Source organism: Myotis daubentonii, chromosome 16 (genome assembly GCF_963259705.1).
Source record: "Myotis daubentonii chromosome 16, mMyoDau2.1, whole genome shotgun sequence".
Taxonomy (NCBI): Eukaryota; Metazoa; Chordata; class Mammalia; order Chiroptera; family Vespertilionidae; genus Myotis; species Myotis daubentonii.
In genome coordinates this window covers 48,650,854-48,666,761 of record NC_081855.1, presented here as the reverse complement: position 1 = coordinate 48,666,761, position 15,908 = coordinate 48,650,854, and the positions used below count along the sequence as shown (strand labels likewise).

General features: G+C 50.7%; 1 protein-coding gene across 2 annotated transcripts; it reads right to left on the bottom strand.

Annotated features, from left to right (window-relative positions):
- Window positions 1-4,163: 4,163 nt before the first annotated feature.
- LOC132218937 (transcription factor CP2-like protein 1) lies at window positions 4,164-13,467 on the bottom strand. 2 transcript variants are annotated; one of them, XR_009449329.1, is made up of 16 exons: window positions 13,321-13,467; window positions 12,677-12,828; window positions 12,470-12,543; window positions 10,907-11,012; window positions 10,699-10,805; window positions 9,787-9,939; window positions 9,435-9,545; window positions 8,740-8,837; window positions 8,470-8,524; window positions 8,100-8,193; window positions 7,631-7,721; window positions 7,116-7,198; window positions 6,496-6,641; window positions 6,314-6,365; window positions 5,789-5,895; window positions 4,164-4,270 (listed from the first exon to the last, which is right to left on the bottom strand). XR_009449329.1 is itself a non-coding variant. In XM_059670851.1 (15 exons), the coding sequence occupies exons 1-15, from the start codon at window positions 13,401-13,403 to the stop codon at window positions 5,858-5,860; spliced, it is 1,443 nt and encodes a 480-aa protein (XP_059526834.1). In that variant the 5' UTR covers window positions 13,404-13,467; the 3' UTR covers window positions 5,640-5,857. The 2 variants fall into 2 exon arrangements, 1 of the variants encoding a protein (XP_059526834.1); XM_059670851.1 differs by lacking the exon at window positions 4,164-4,270 and having other exon boundaries at window positions 5,640-5,895.
- Window positions 13,468-15,908: the final 2,441 nt, after the last annotated feature.

Below are 15,908 nucleotides of genomic sequence, written 5' to 3'. Positions count from 1 at the left end.
AGTGGCTCAGGCCATTTTTCACCAGATGGTCTTTGAGGGTGGTCTTTGACATTTGCTTGCTAAATTAGAAATCAACTTGGATATGAGCAGTAAAGGGATCTGCTTTATTTTTTTTCCAATATTTGGAATATGAAAGCACATTATACTACTTCATGTAAAAAGTTTTCTCCTGTTCTGCTCTCTAGTGGGTTGTAAAAGTATTTCTTAAATGTTTTTGTGTGTATGTGTGTGTATTTCCACATTCATGAGTTAAGCTGATTCAGCAGACATATAAATCAGAATTTCATATATTCCTTAGATCACACATTTTAAAGAGAAACCTGGTAAATGTTTTTATGATGCTTTATTTTGGGTTTTCCCAAACTGAACAGTTCAGTGTAGCTATAATGCTACAGCAGTCAAGTGCTTATGTTCTAATTGCCTTGTAAAATGCATTGTTACTGGTTTAATAGCCCACTAATGCCATGGGGGCTACACAAAGTATGCCATGGAGCCTATCTTGGTTTGAAGTTGTTAGGAAATGCGACAGTGTTATGGGAAGAAGAGGGTGGCTACCTGCCTGCCTGTATTGGCAGCATGTCCTTAGGCGGCCCTGTTGTTTTGAAAGGAGGAACACTTGCGGATCACTGGTTGCAGACCCTTGGCCGATGAATATTTATTGTGCTGAAAATCACAGACTGCTCATGACAGTCACCACCCCAACGAGAGAGGAAATGGTCTAGTCTGCCTTTTCCTGCTTGTTTGCATACTTTAAGGTTAGGTTTCTATCCCTATTGTGCATCCTGGCTGACACTCTTTCCCTGATATGCTTTCAGCTTCTGGACATTCTATAAAACGATTGCCTTCTCTAGCTGCCCACCAGTTCTAGGATCTTTAACCACCTGAGACCAAAACAATGTGAATTAGCCAAATTTTATTTGAGAAGAGGTTTAGGATGTTTGGTTGGTCTTTAAGCAGAGCCTGTCCGTCCCCTTACAATGATTATGATCTGGGACCAAAGAACCCCTAAAGCAGCAGGAGGGTGAGGGGACATATGGAGTTTCAGCCTCTCCTCACCTTTATTTCCATCATAAATTTTAATTGTAAGATTGAAAGATACAAAAGACTGTGAAAGACCGTGTCAATCGTGTATAATTAACCAGGTAATAAAGTTGGGCTGTATTTGCTATACCCAGGTGCCCTCGACTTACCATCTTGGTTCTCGAGCAAACACATGCTTCTCTAAGCTTGCCTTTTCACTTGGGACCTCTCTTCCTGCCAGACACAACCGTTTAAGGCAAGTGAGTTTTCTGCATGAAGGGCTTCTGTACTTCCCTCCTCTCCCTATTTTGTCCATTTTTTATTCTTAGGCACAGCAGTTGTACATTTCTGAAGCCTTTGGTCCTTAGGAAAGTTAGTATAAATCTCTCAGCTAAGTCTGAGCGAATCTTTGGAGCCCAAGAGAGTTACACTCAATTTTCAGTGGAAAACGTGTTGGACAAGCTCACGTGGGGGATGTTAAGAGAAATTCCATCGTGCACTTCTCCCATCCCTGCCGCGTGTGCTTTTTGAGTAAGCCCCTGGTAGGGTTCGATTCCCAGGTGTTGAGGGTTAGTGCTTGCTCAGCCATGGTAGTTCACTGCCCTTTAGGAAAAAGAAGCATGAGCGACCAGAATTATATCAATTGACCCTGTGTATTTTCTCTATTTTTCAGTGTCTTGTTTTGAAGAATTGGGGTGGGGAAATGGTAGGTGAGATTCAAATTAAGGAGAAAATCAGTTCTGGAACGGTGGGGTACTTTGCTTCAGGTACAAGCATCTGTCCTGAATATGTAGAAAACAACTGCTTCACATGTGAGTAGATTTACTTTCCTCTCCATCTAATGAACTCCAGGCCCTTTTTCCTTCTGGTTCCCACACACATCTAACCAGAGCCATCACATGGGTATTGACACCACTGAAAGAAACCCCAGGGCTTCCCAGCTGCTCTGGGCACGTTGTTCACCAGGGCAAGAGCAGGTAGGCGATGCGAATCCCCACCCAGGAAGAGGTGGAGGGAAGAGGTGTCCAGACACATACCTTTTCTCCTGCCATACTCCGGGAACCCCGGGGAATCTTTGAAGTGATGTCTTTTATATAAAGCGAAGAAGAAGTTTGCCCCCCTAAATTTCGCTTGTCATTGTCTCTTACTACTGTTTTTTATTCAGATCCGTACCACACTGCTGTTCACACACGTGTATGTGGGTTCTTATCTTAGCCTAACTCTTCCCAAGCACCAGAAGTCATTATTCTGTTTTTGTTTTTTTATGGCACTAGTGAATGAGAACCTAAAGTCTTAGAAAATCCTATCTTGAAAAGGAGTCTCTAATCGGCATGGTTTGATTATTTTACCTTTCCCCCCTAAAGACTTGAATGATTTTCTTTCCTAGTGCTATGTGATAGATCTGTAATAAGTGAAACCTTTGCTGCTATTTTCCTGGGTTTACAACAGTTTTCTTCTTCCCTTAAGAATAATTTATCTGTTTTTCTCTGATGACTGTTAATTTCTAACAAGTGCAGGAGAGGTGAGCCTGAGATTTCTTCTCTTACTCCCCTCCTCACCCTACCCCCAAGTTACACACTAACCTCTACAACCTCTGTGGGATGGGGTGCCTCTCTTGGAGCTGGCCCCTGAGGCTCTGTAGCTGCCAGCACTGAGGGTTACTTCTTGATTTTGCCTTTCTCCATTCCTGTTTTATGACTCAACTTTCAAATGCCTCCCACTCTGGCCGCCTCCTTTTTCCTCCCAGGAATCATTTCCAAGTAACCTGCCTTGGGCATATCCCAACTGCTCTCCTCACCTTTGCCCACCTTCCAGTGACCCTGAGAGCACAGACCTGAGAAATGCGGCCTGTGCAGAGCTCAGAGAACTGTGAGGACTACCCCTGCCCGTCAGACTCTGCCTGGGGACAGAGATGGATGGGTAAATGGTGCTGTGGGAGAAATTTTTATCTTCAAACCAGGCTCTTTCATCCCCGTACCCAGTGGCCCCCTCCTGTTCCCAGCCCTTGAGGGGGTAAAATTCAGAGGAGATTGACTGGCAGGGTCTGGTACCAAACATCATTATCTGGCCTGCCTAAGCCTCCCCCAGCCTCTGGCCTGCCCTGGAGTGCTTGCTTCAGTGTGTGGGAGCTGCTGCTTACTGCTTCTCCACTAGGCCCGCCCAGCGCTTTGCCAGTCCCTGGCATCGACAGCTCCCCACATGGTGACCCGGCGCCAGGTTCCATTCGCTGTCCAAGTGACTGTTTCCACTACTACTTTTGGCGCTTGAGATTGCGGGGGAGGGAGGGTTATTTAAAATAAATAAAAGCCAAGGTGGCAGTAGAGGATTCCTTCTGCTTTAAAATCTTTGGACTAAAAAGAAATGTTTTTTATATATAAATATATAAAGTAAATTGTTATGTAGCTATTCTTGTTTCCTGTATGTTCTAATTTTGTTTTATGATGTAATTAAAGGAAATAAGCTGTGAAGACTTTTCATTTTGCTGCGGAAATAGCCTGACTTGGAGCTGTGATTCTCTACTTTCTTGAACCCTAGAGCTGCACAGGCTCCCGAGGCTCTGTGAAGGGGCTTCTTTTTGGCACCCTTATATTTTTTAATAGAATTTAACTAATAACCTTTAGTTAATAACTTTTTAGTAGCCTTTTTTTAATACACAACTCTACTTGTCTAAGAAACACAAGACATAATATAAATCAGGATTTCTAAAATTCTTGTTCTAATTTGATAGAACAATTCATCCTGAGTTCCTTATCTGTGCAGTCCATGGCCCTTACGTCGCCTAGGAAGGAGTGAAGATGGTTAACCACAGCTCCCAAGTCATTGCCTGACCTCCACCCAAATGACCTGAATGACCTGCTGTCTCATCTTGCTTTAGAGCTGTAAAGGTTAAAAGAGGTAATGATGGCACATTGTAAGCATTCACATGCTACCTGCTTTATTCCCTTCATTTCAGCAAACATTTCAGTGTCTGGTCTGTGCTGGAGGCTCCAGTTGAGAGATACACAAAGGTTAATGAAATGGGGTCCCTATCCTTTTGGTGGAGATGAGCAGGGGAGCCAAATCTGCAATCAAAATTTACATCTCAGGGTGTCTATCCTGCCATGAAATGCCCTCAGGGAACCTGTGGATTCATAGACCTCTCTTGAAATCCACTCGTTCCGCACGTGGTAAAGGCCTGGTCTGGGTTGGTAATTTGGGTGAGGCCGCCGGGGTTACAGGGGTACAAGCAGTTGTCCATGTTGGATCAGCCCTGTATGTTGAGGGAGATACTTTTTAGGTCTTCAAGGATAAACAGACTTCCCCTTCCCCAAGGATTTTTTTTTTTTTTTAATAGCCAAGGATATTTTTTCCATTGATTTTTAGGGAGTGGAAGGGAGGGAGAGAGACAGAGAGGGAGAAACATCAATGTGAGAGAGGCCCATCGATTGGTTCCCTCTCGCACACACCCTGACAGGCTGGGGATCCAGCCAGCCTGGAACCAAGGTACATGCCCTTGACTGGAATTGATGGCGTGACTCTTCAGTCTGTGAGCCGAAGCTCTAACCACCGGCCAGGACCCCCATTCCAGCCAGTGTTCAGAGCCTTCTCCCTTCCTGCCCTCCCTAGCCAGAGGCTACCTGGTTTAAAACTCCCCAAAGATGACCAGTAAATGATTAAAAAGGGATTAAGCGGAGGGTGCCTTGGCCTGTTTTCCAATCCATGGATATAGGTTTTCTCTCTTCAGTATTTTTTTTGTTGTGTGTGTGATAAAATTTTGAGGGAAAGGAATGAAAATATTAAGCAGCCCTAACCGGTTTGGCTCAGTGGCTAGAGCATCAGCCTGCAGACTGAAAGGTCCCAGGTTCGATTCTGGTCAAGGGCATGTACCTTGGTTGCGGGCACATCCCCAGTAGGGGGTGTGCAGGAGGCAGCTGATTGATGTTTCTCTCTCATTGATGTTTCTAACTCTCTATCCCTTTTTCCTCTCTGTAAAAAGTCAGTAAAATACATTTTTTTAAAAAGAGAAAGAAAAAAAATCAGAATAACATCACGTTTTACAAAGCACTTAATATAAAATCGGTTTTCTGCATGGAAAAACACACAAAAATCAGTTTCCGGTGGACCTAAAAGTGAAATGCAAAATTAAAATTTAAACTTTGAAAATGTTTGTTTAAATTTATGACCTTAATATAGGGGAAGACCTAAAAATTCAAAGATTAATAAGTTCAACTGCATTTTAAAAATAAAACCCCATGGCCTCAGTGTTTAAGAAGAGTAACAGTTTCCCAAGTCTCTAGAACTGCAGTTTGAATAAGCGCAACGATTTGATAGTTGAATGGTCTTTCGGAGGCTTTAGTGAATAGTTGTTGCCCTAACTAATTGGAATAAAAGAAAAATCCAGCCAGATTTATTTATTCCTATCCCAGACTCTATCCCTTGCCCTAGTCTATAGTTTAGGCAGAAGACAATTCTCGAGAGGACCATATCATCAAGAAAATAGAACAAGCATTAAGTATATATATATATATCTGTTTAAATTAATTTGCAAAAAAGGAAGGGGTGAGTAGAATTTTAAACACAAATTCACTCATTGTTCAGCAGCACTGCTTGGGGCAAAAGCTCATCCATATTGCCAGGTTTCTTGCCTCACAAGGCTTGGCCAGTTTAGCTCATCTTGGGAAGCTGTGTCCCAGGTTCTAATAACTTGCTGCCGAGCAGTAAGAAATGTGAGCCTGGGGCTGCTTGCTGCCTCCCCAGGGGAGGGATACAGGACGGTCCGGCTCTTCACCTGGAGCCTGGGGAAGCATCGAGGATTTTCTGGAGAACCAGGTCCTCTTGCAGCAGGGCGTCCCTGAGCTTAGGTCAACACCAGGTAGTAGCCATCTGGATTCTGCACTGAAAGCAGTAAAAAGGGCACCACTGGGGTGAGGCTGGCCCCCAACCACCACGAGGATGCACTCCCAACAACGAGCGGCCTGCAGCGCACCTGCACACCCCGGTGTTCTTCCCCTCGCCGCCAATCCACCTTTTCAGGAAGCCTCCCTGTGCACTGGAGCATCACAGGAGGGGCCGGGCAGGCATCCAGAGAACCAGGACTACCAGCTGACTGGTAGCAAGCACCTGCCCTTCCGCTTGATTGTTGCAGTTTGTGGGAGTTGGAGAAGGGGGGGGGGGGGGGCTTACCTTCCATGGTAATACACTTATGAGAGTGCATTTATTCAGTCACGTTTTTCCTGAGCAATAAATAGCTGTCTTTTTGCTATACGATCTCTGTCTCTGACACAAAGCTAGTGTCTCCCTCTAAAACTCCTACCTTTTTTCACCACGGCCACAAAGTACGATTCATCCTTAAGATTCTGAACCACCTGCAAGGGAGAAGGGGTCACTAAGATAATTCCGTTCTTAGAGCCCAACGGAATAAGCCAGGGTAGGTAGGGAGAGGGAAAGGAGTGACCAGGCCTTAGTGGAGCCTTATAGGGAACCACCGCCCCTTACCTGGTCGCTAAGGAGAATGAGGATACCCCCAGGGCCCTGGTGGAAGAGGCGGTGGATCTGATTGGCTGGGAGGTTCAAGAGCTCTGCCAGTTTTCCCATCAGTTCAATGGCGCTGAGCTCATCCAGAGAAATCTCTTGATAAAAACCTGGGATGGGGTCAGTGGGGGGAGAGGTCTAGAGGGAGCCCCAGATACCAGGAGGATGAGAGGGCATGGTGACAGCCTCATGGTGGGTGTGAGGGGAGAGAGTAAAGAAAGAAAAAGGCTTATAAACCCACTTAGTCTTCACCTATTCCTCAACTGAGGGGAGGCCCGCCCCAGTTGAAAGAGGAGATGGGACATCTACATATGAAGGACCGAAACCCAAGAACAATAAGATTATAATGTTCTAATCCCACATGCTAATAGAATGACAAAATCAGAAGGGGTTAGGGAGAGAGCATGGAGGAATAAACCCAGGGAGACATCCTGGAAGGAGAGGACTAGTCTGGTCATGGAAGGCAGGGGAATGCAAGGAGGGCATGCGGGTCCTAGGAACGGTGGGGCACCACCCTTTCCCCAGGCCAGAAGAGGGTTCGTGCGGCCACACCTTAGTTTCTTCTGGAGAGGCCAGAACCTCACCTGGTTCAGGGTTCTTAGGAACCTCGTTCTCTTGCCTAGAGGCCTCCTGAGCCACATACAAAGTCAGCCGGTGACGGATGGGCCTGGGCCAGGAAAACAGTCTCAGCCCTTCATATCTGGACCATCAGCTCCCGCTTGGAGCCCCCATCCCTGGGAGAGACCCCGCCCCTCCCAGGTCTCCAGGGAGAGAAATCGCCACGCATTTCTTAAGCTTGTAATAAACGCTAGATTCTGGGGGAGAGAAGATAGGAAAATCTAACTGTCCCCAGAAACTGCGTGATGCAGATGGGATGGTCACAGGAGAGGTCACGGGAGCCTGGTTTTTTAGCCCAGCCCTGCCAGTCTGTAACCTCAGGAAGGTCAGTGTCCTTTTTGGGCCAGAGTTTCTTCCTTTGTATAAAATGAGGGCGGGGAGTAAGTGGCCTTCAAGGTGCCTCTTGACTTGAACATTCTGCTAGCTGAATTGGTAGGTGCCACTACAGAGGGCAGGGGACCCTGTTGGCAGTGCCCAGCACCTGGCTCTAAGAGTATTGAAAAGGCGGATCCCGTCGGCAGCCCCGCAGATCTGGATAAGGTCCTGCCGGGTAAGCTTCAGCAGATCGGTGCCTGCAGAGGCAGACAGAGCCAGATTGGGGAAGAGGCCTGGGATCGAGGCTGGCAAGGGACACAGTCCAACATGAGTCTACAAACAGCCTTAGTATATCCGGGTAGACTTAGAGCCACACCCCGGCTCTGCCACTTGCTGGCTGTGTGTCCTTCCGCAACGTATTGAACCCCTCTGAGCCCTGTTCTCAAGGGCGAGTGTGTAAATTATATAGGATAATATGAGAGAAAAAAACTCAGCAAGAATGGTGCCTGGCAACTCTTAGTCCTAAATAAAAGTTAGTTGAAGGGAACACAAAAGCCAGGACAGAGGCAGGCTTCCTGCTGAGAGCCCCACCCCCATTTCCCTACAGCGGGATCCCTGCAAGACCCCAGCCTCACCTGTGAAATTGGCTAGTGTCCGGCAGTAGCTGGAGAACCGGTGGCGATGTAACCACTGCTGCGTCTCCAGGGTGGAGGCTCCAGGGTTCAGGTCCTGAGGCATGGAGGGCAGTCCAGGGAACACCATGAGCCCGCCGACTGAGAACAGAGGGGCGGAGAAACCACCTCTGCCCCTGGGGGGCCCGAGTCTGAGGGGGAGGCTCATTCTGCTGGTGGGAAGTGCCGGTCCATGCGGGGAAGTTTTGTGATCTAGGGCCATAGCACATCAGTCCACCAGGGGGCAGGGCCGCCCTATTCTGGAGCGAGAGATGAGGTTGCTGAGGCTTTGGGAGAGTGGACGGGGATGGGGGGGTGGAAAGGGAAGACTCACCTCAGCTGGGCTGCCCCCCAAAGTGTCCAGGATGAATGGTGGTGAGCAGCAGAGCCTGTGGGGGAGCAGAGGGTCAGGGCCTCTTGGGTGCAGTGCAGCCAGTCTCCCACCCTGGGAGGCAGGTGTCATCCCAGGTGTTCCCCAGAAGCCGGGCTGAGCCTCTTCCCGGCCTCAGCACGCCTCTCAACCCTGCCCCTCCCCCAGGCCTTGGCTGAGGAGCTCTTCACTGGCGCCCCAAAGGGCTGATGGGAGGTGTGCATCCCCACTCACCGCTCTGGGGACAGGAGTTTGCAGGAGTGGGGGGAGGCCAGAGCCTGAGGGCTGAGAGGCAGGTGGGGCTCTGCACTGGGCTCCGGCCATGGTGAACACTGTGGGAAAACAGTAAGGTCGGCATGGACAGTTGGAGAGCCGTGGCAGCTGTCCCTCACCTCCCTCCAACTGCCTATTAGGAGTTGACAAGGGCCCGGCCAGTGTGGTTCAGTGGTTGAATGTGGACCCATGCACCAGGAGGTCGCCAGTTCGGTCATTCTGGTCAGGGATCAGGAGAGATGCCTGGGAGGGCTGTGCAGGAAACATCTCTCCCTCTCCTTCCTCTCTCTCTAATATCAATAAAAACACTTTTTTTTTTTTAATGTTAGCATCTACAAAATTAGCTGACAAGCAGATCTAGTTTCCACACTAAGCAAGAGAGCAAACTAGCCTGCAGGGCTGCCTGGGGGAGCTGGGCAGGCTCCCGGCGGAGCTGGCAGAAGCAGCAGCAGGAACGCAGCTGCTCTGGGCAGAAGCAGCAGCAGTGAGGTGTCAGCGGTGGCAGGCACAGGAGGGTCTTGAAGTTTGTCTTTGCAGGAAACGGGTGGAATCCCGGGGGGCTGTGATCATCCTGAAGCAGGCACAGCCCTGGAGTCCTCAGTTTCCCAGGTGTAAGTGAGGACCTTTTCTCCAACCCTGCCCCCCAAAACACGCACCTCCACGAAGACCGTGCTCTCACAGGCAGCCTGATACTTGTCTCTCTCGTGCAGGGGCTGTTTCTCAACCTTCTCCCGGTCGGTTTTCAGTTTCCGGTCAGCTCCTTTGGGCTACAAGAGGGAGACATGGGAATCTCAGAGGCCCCCTCCTCGCCTGCACACTTCTCGTCACAGAAGGGGCTCTAAGAAAGACATCCAGCCCCATCCCTCTGTGCACAGAGAAGGAAAGAGACCCAGAGCAGGGACCGCAGGCTGAGGATCCACAGCAAAGCAGGGCCAGGATCCACACAGCCAGCGAGGCAGGGTGACAAGCCCTGAGAGGGAGGGGGAAGGGGCCCGGTGCTGCCTGCACCTTGAACACCTTGATGAGGCAGCCGGCTGAATGTAGGTGTTCAGGTGGAAGCCCCTTGTCACTGGGCTTGAAAGTGTCAATCTGGAGGCGGAAGGGCACGCCTTTCTCTCCACCCTTTTTCCGAGGAGTGAACTCAGTGCTGATGCAGTGAACCTGAGGCAGGCGGAGAAGAAGCAAAAAGGAAGCAGTGTGACTCCCGGCCGCACCTACCTTCCAGGGGGATTGCACCTAAAACCTGTGGCCTGCCTGTCACCTGTCAGCAGCGTCTATTCTTCAAGTGTAACTTTATTAGGTTCTTTCCCTATGTTGTACTTTACTTCCCCATGATATATAGGACATTTTAATTAGCATTTTATGAGGTTGACCTGTCTACATTTAGTATCCTTATAAATTGTCTACTTATATCCTTTGCCTGTTTTCTGTTTGTCTCCTATTTTTTCTTATTGATATACTAGAAGCCCAGTGCACAACATTCGTGCATTGGGGGGGGGGGGGGGAAACGACTCCTCAGCTTGGCCTCCCACCACGACCTCTGCACTCGCCAGCCATCAGCCTGGCTTGTGGCTGAGCGGCACTCCCCCTGGTGGTCAATGCGCATCATAGCGATCGGTCATTCTGCCATTTGGTCAATTTGCATATTACCCTTTTATTATATAGGATGATAACTTTTTATTATTAAGGCTATAACACTAACAACTATTTTTCCCATTTGGGGTCTCCTTTTAATTTTGCCTAGGTATTAAAGACCATGACTTTCTTAGAAGCTAAGTCCTGTGTTTTGTAGTTTCTTCCATTGCTTTAATGTTTAACTAGTCCTTCCCTATGGTGAGAGTCCATAAACCTTTATCCATATTTTTCCCCCCAAGGTGTTTTCTGGAAGTGATTGATTTTTACTGTCCCCTTCAGGCTCACCTGCAGGAAGAGAGAGGTCCTCTTGGTCGGGTCCCAGTGAAACTCCACTGTGTTGAGCTGTGAGGGCAGCACCTGGGGTTCTATCACCCCCACGGACAATGGCACATCTGCAGACACAGAGTAGCAAGCAGGAAGCAAGGCTCAGCCCTCCCCACCTCTAAGGGCTTTCAAGACAGATGGTGGCCCTAAAGGGTCCCTCCCCATTCACCGATGTCCAGGATGCGGTCCCCAGGCCGGCTCCATCTCCACCCATCCAGCTGCTGCTGCTCCGTGTACTGCAGGCGCCGGTCATGGAACACCACACGCACCACACTCTGTGGGCACAGAAAGGTGGCGCTTGTAGGCATTTGGGAACAGTTCCCATACCTGGGGTAGGCCAACCCTCCCACACTCTCCCCACCTTGCTTCCCACTCCCAGGAAACATGGGACTTAGAATCACTAGATCTGTGCGCAGATGCCCACCTGCCATTCTGTGAAACTGGGGAGGTGACTTAGAGACCCTGAGCCTCAGTTTCCTCATCTGTAAAATCAGGAAGTTAATCCCTTCCCACTCTTAATCACTCTACCGGGCTCTTCTCTACGTATTTTTTAACGATAAGCAAAAGTTTACTTAGAAGATCACAGAGGTAGAAAGAAGCAAACCAACTGGGCTGTGTGGGCTCAGGAATCAAGTTATGGAGGCAAAAGAGGGGCCGTTGGAGCTTAGGAGAGAAAGGCAACGGTAGCTGGCCTGTGCGGGAAGAAGAGGGGAGGAGAAAGGCAGGCGCGCTCTAGAAAGGGGAGTGCTAGCAGTCTTTTCTTTGCAGCACTCATCATTTTGCAATTTGTAAATCAACTTGTAATTGCATACAATTTGTGTAATTACAAGTTTGTCTCACTCACTAGAATGCAAGCCCCCTGAGGAAAGGAATTACATCTGTCTCTTTACTGCTGAATCTCTAGCTCAGAGAATAGTTTCTGGGAATAAATGGGAGCTTGATGAATAATTTTTTAAAATCCTCACCCAAGGACATGTTCCCTTCTTTTTTTTATTTGAGAGAGAGAGAGAGAGAGAGGAGAGAGAGAGAGGAGAGGAGAGAGAAACATCGATCCATTACCTCTGGTATATGCCCAGAATGGGGATGGAACCCAAAACCTAGGCATGTGCCCTGACCAGAGTTGAACCTGCAACCTTTTGGTGCATGGGACAATGCTCCAATCAAATGAGCCACCCGGCCAGGGCTAAATGAATAATTTTTTGAGAGAAGTAATTATGTGTGTGAATAACACATATCCCCCCCCCTTTTTCTTTCCTTTTTTAATTCTCACCTGAGGATATTTTTTCCATTGATTTTAGAGAGAAGGAAAGACAGAGAGAAATATCAATGTGAGAGAAACCCATCGATTGGTTGCCTCCTGCATGAGCCCCGACCAAGGCCCGGGCCGGGGAGAAGCCTGCAACCGAGGTACGTGCCCTGGACTGGAATCAAACCTGGAACCCTTTGGTCTGCAGGCTGATGCTCTATCCACTGAGCCAAACCGGCTAGGGCTGTAATATGCTAATATTTTTATATCCCGGTTCTGCTACTTACTGGCTGTTTCATGGAAAAATACTTAACCTCTCTGTGCCTCTTGCCTGCACAATTCCTGCCCACCGCTGTGAAGGTCAACTTAAAAGGTGGACCTGAGAGGGTTCTACCCGACAGTGACATCACAGGGATGGCACTGGCTTCCTGCCCCGTGGGACAGTCAGACTCGGCCTTTGCCGGATCTGGGAGGGGACGCACCTACCTTCAGCAGCCGCGGCCACTGGGTGGCGTCACCCAGCTTGGAGTTGCAGAGCATCTGCACCTCATAGGACTGGCCTGGGAGAGATTGGGGGACCTGTGAGCCCCACTCCGAGGGGCAGAGGTGGTGCCTGCCTCCCCAGCCCACCCTGGCACAACCTCCAGAGCTTGCTGCCCCCACTCACCCCTTTCCTTCCCTGGCCCAGCGTACCCTGGTTCAGGTAGGTCAGGGCCTCCTCCTGCTGCTTCACGGCTGGTGAGGTGGCCGCACAGAGCACGTACTGGAATGAGGGGCAGGGAGGCTCCGTGCTGGGGATGTTGGGCAGCTCCTCCTGCTTCAGGTAGGGCAAGGGCAGGGACTCCCTGCAGGGAGAGGAGGCCCTGCCAGCTTTCTGCCCTGTCCACCCCACCCCCTATGGGGCGTTGACTCTCTCTGCCAGGTTCTATCTCCTGGGAGCCTCCAGCTTCCTGTAGCAGGCACCCCAGCAGCAGCCAGGGCCAACAGGGCCGCCATTCAACTCCTTTGGCCTCTGGGAGACCTCCGTTAAGGTGCAAATCCCAGATAATACCAAGCATCGACAAACATCTGGCATCAATTGCTTGTGTGCAACCTCAGGGCTTGCCTGATACCAAGTCAATGCCCCACCAAAGTGTCCTGTGTAGGTGGTGCTCAGGGTGTTGTGAGATGTCCCAGGACCCACTAAACCCAGGTACATCTGATTACATCCCCACCCCCAAAGGGACCCAAGAGCAGGAAGCCCATCCCCCTCTACTGGAAACAGAGGCCCTATGTGTCCACCACAGCTCGCACCAGGGCCTTCCTTAGGGGCCGAGGGAAGGGGCTCTGGCCCTTACCTGAGCAAGCTGCTTGGCGGCCCCGGGTACAATTCCCCGGGACTGGGCCACAGGTGCTCCAGCTGGTTGTGCCAAAACAGCATCTTGGAAAGGGAGCGGCCAGGTGTGTGACAGAGAGGTCAGCGCTGGGTGGGGCTGGACCCACTGGGCCTCCACCGGGGACCTCAGCCTCTCTTTATAGAAGCAAACCCACTAAAGGGTGGGGTCAGGCCTGGGGCCTCTGATTGGCTGAGCTCCCAGGGCTCTAGGAAACTCTGGACCTATTAGGCAGCTTAAGCTGGGAGGAGGGGGTGGTGGAATGGTGTCCCCAGGGCTCCCTACCAATCATTAACTTGAAGGGGAGGTGGTGGTACAGCAAAACAAAGTCACAGGGATGCACATCCACTCCCCCACCATTCCCCAAGAGGCCCAGGGACAAGGAGGGGACACCCTTAGGCTTCAAGATTGGCCCCAGATCCATGAGCCGCGTAGAATCCCAGAGACTCATAGGCTAGGACCCCTCACATGACCCCATGGGAAGAACCTGACCCCTCCCAGGGGACAGGACAAGCAGGCATGCTGCATCACATGCACCTACAAAGGGTCTTTGCTCCCTGCTGGCCTCCCACCCTCCTCTTCCCCGACCCCAACACACAGGTGCGGTGATGGCAGGACACCTGTGCTTTTGCTGGGCTGCCTGGCCAGGGGACTGGAGTTTACAGAACATAGTCCAGCTTGCTGTGGAAACAACTCGGGGGGTGGTGCTGGCAGGGAGAGCCTGCCTGTGGGGAGGAGCGGTGTGTCTGGGGGTGGCCCCTCCCAGGGCAGTAGAAGGAGAGGAGTTCCAGCGGGGCTGGTTTCTTTGCCCCTCCTCTGCCCTGGGGTATGGGGTGGACTGTGTTTATGGACAAATACAGTCTGCCTTGGGGAGGGCCTCCTTCCCCATGCTCAGCCCCTGTTGTCACTGTACACAGACAGCCCCAGGCCCCTGTGCCCAACCCCCAACTACTGTTTGGTATAAACAGACAAGGGCCGTGCAGAGAACAGAGAGACAGGCCTCTCAACACATCGCCTGAGCTCGTGTGACCTTAGCTATCCAGGCTTGGTGACTCTGCAGGGCCTGCCTGGGGACAGGGAAAGCCAAAGGGTCCCCACTCAGGGCACCTCCATCTCCAGGTGCCTGGCCCTTAGTCCTGTACCTGCTTTCTTTTCCATAAACCCAGACAAAATGGAAGAAGGGAGAAGAAAGGGATGGGAACATGCCTGCCAGGGAGGCCAAAGGAGCCCAAGTACCCAAGATTCCCCAATAAGAACCCCAAGACTTGGAGAGCCCACCCATTGCCCAAAGGTGGAGTCCAGGCGAGGAGGCCCCCATGGAGCCCTCCAAGGTTGGACAGAGCAGGATCCCAGGAAGGGAGGGGAGTGGAGGGGTCCTGGCCACCTTGGTCCTGGCCTGGGGGGAGCAGGGTATGGGGCAGAGGAGGCAAGCAGGCAGATGGAGGTAGAAAAGGTGGAGGCTGGTGTGGGCCCCCTTTGAGGACAATCCCCAGAGCAGGTCCTGGGAGTGGGACTCCAACTCCAGCACCCAATTCCCTGCCCTCTCACCACCCTCCACCTGCTTGCACCCTCCCCCTTCGCCCCTGAGCTCATCTCTCCCATACTGGCTGCTAGTCCTTCCTCCCACCTTCTGCACTCTGTCCCACCAGATGTTGCTGGGCCTGTTCCTGGTTTTCCATGGCTCGCGCTCTCTCTCTCTCTCTCTCTCTCTCTCTCTCCTCAGCTGGGCTTGAGGCAGTGGCTGGAACCTAGCTACTTGCAGCCCCCCAACCCCACCCTACTCTTTCGCTGGGCCCCTGGGCCAGCACAGAACAGAGTTTGGACAGCTCATCCTCAAGCCCAGAGAGGCCTTGGGACACTTCTGGTGCGGACCCCGCACTCTCAGAGGATTCTCAGGCCCTGGGGGGGCGGGGGGAGGCCCCCAAAAGGCAGGGGCATGGCGCAGGCTCCCCTCTTTACCTTCTAAATGGGAGCAAGGCCTCCCTCCCACCCGGTGTGGCAGTGAGGATTAACGGTCCTTCTGTGGCGCTGCATCTTTGTCCAGGGTTGAATTCCCAAGAGCTCCCCTTGGGGTATCGGGGGGCACCAGCAAGGTCCCCAGTGTCACAGTCCTGGGGGGTATAGACGTGACTGTCTCAGAAACTTCCCCACACACAGATAATTTCAGGGACAACGTTTTGGGTGCAATTTTTTTTAATGGATTTTTCCCCACCCAAATGTTCTATCATTTTCTAGGCCATGGCATAAACCAATCCTAATAATACCCTTTTGGGCTTCCTAAGCCAAGGAAGAAACTTTTTATCTGTAAAAAAAAAAATGCTGAGAAATAACAATTCTATGTCCTTTTTCTCCTCTAACCAAAATGTCTTGTTTGGTTTTGCTTTCTATCCCAAGGCAACATTCGAACCTGGAGAGTGGGAGAGTTGAAGGGTGAGGTCTACCCCTCCCTTAAAGAAAGAGGGGCTGAGAGGAGAAGGATCACTCATTCGTTCATTCATTCATTCATGCACTCAACAAAATGCTATGAAGTGCCTACTATGTACCAGGCGCTC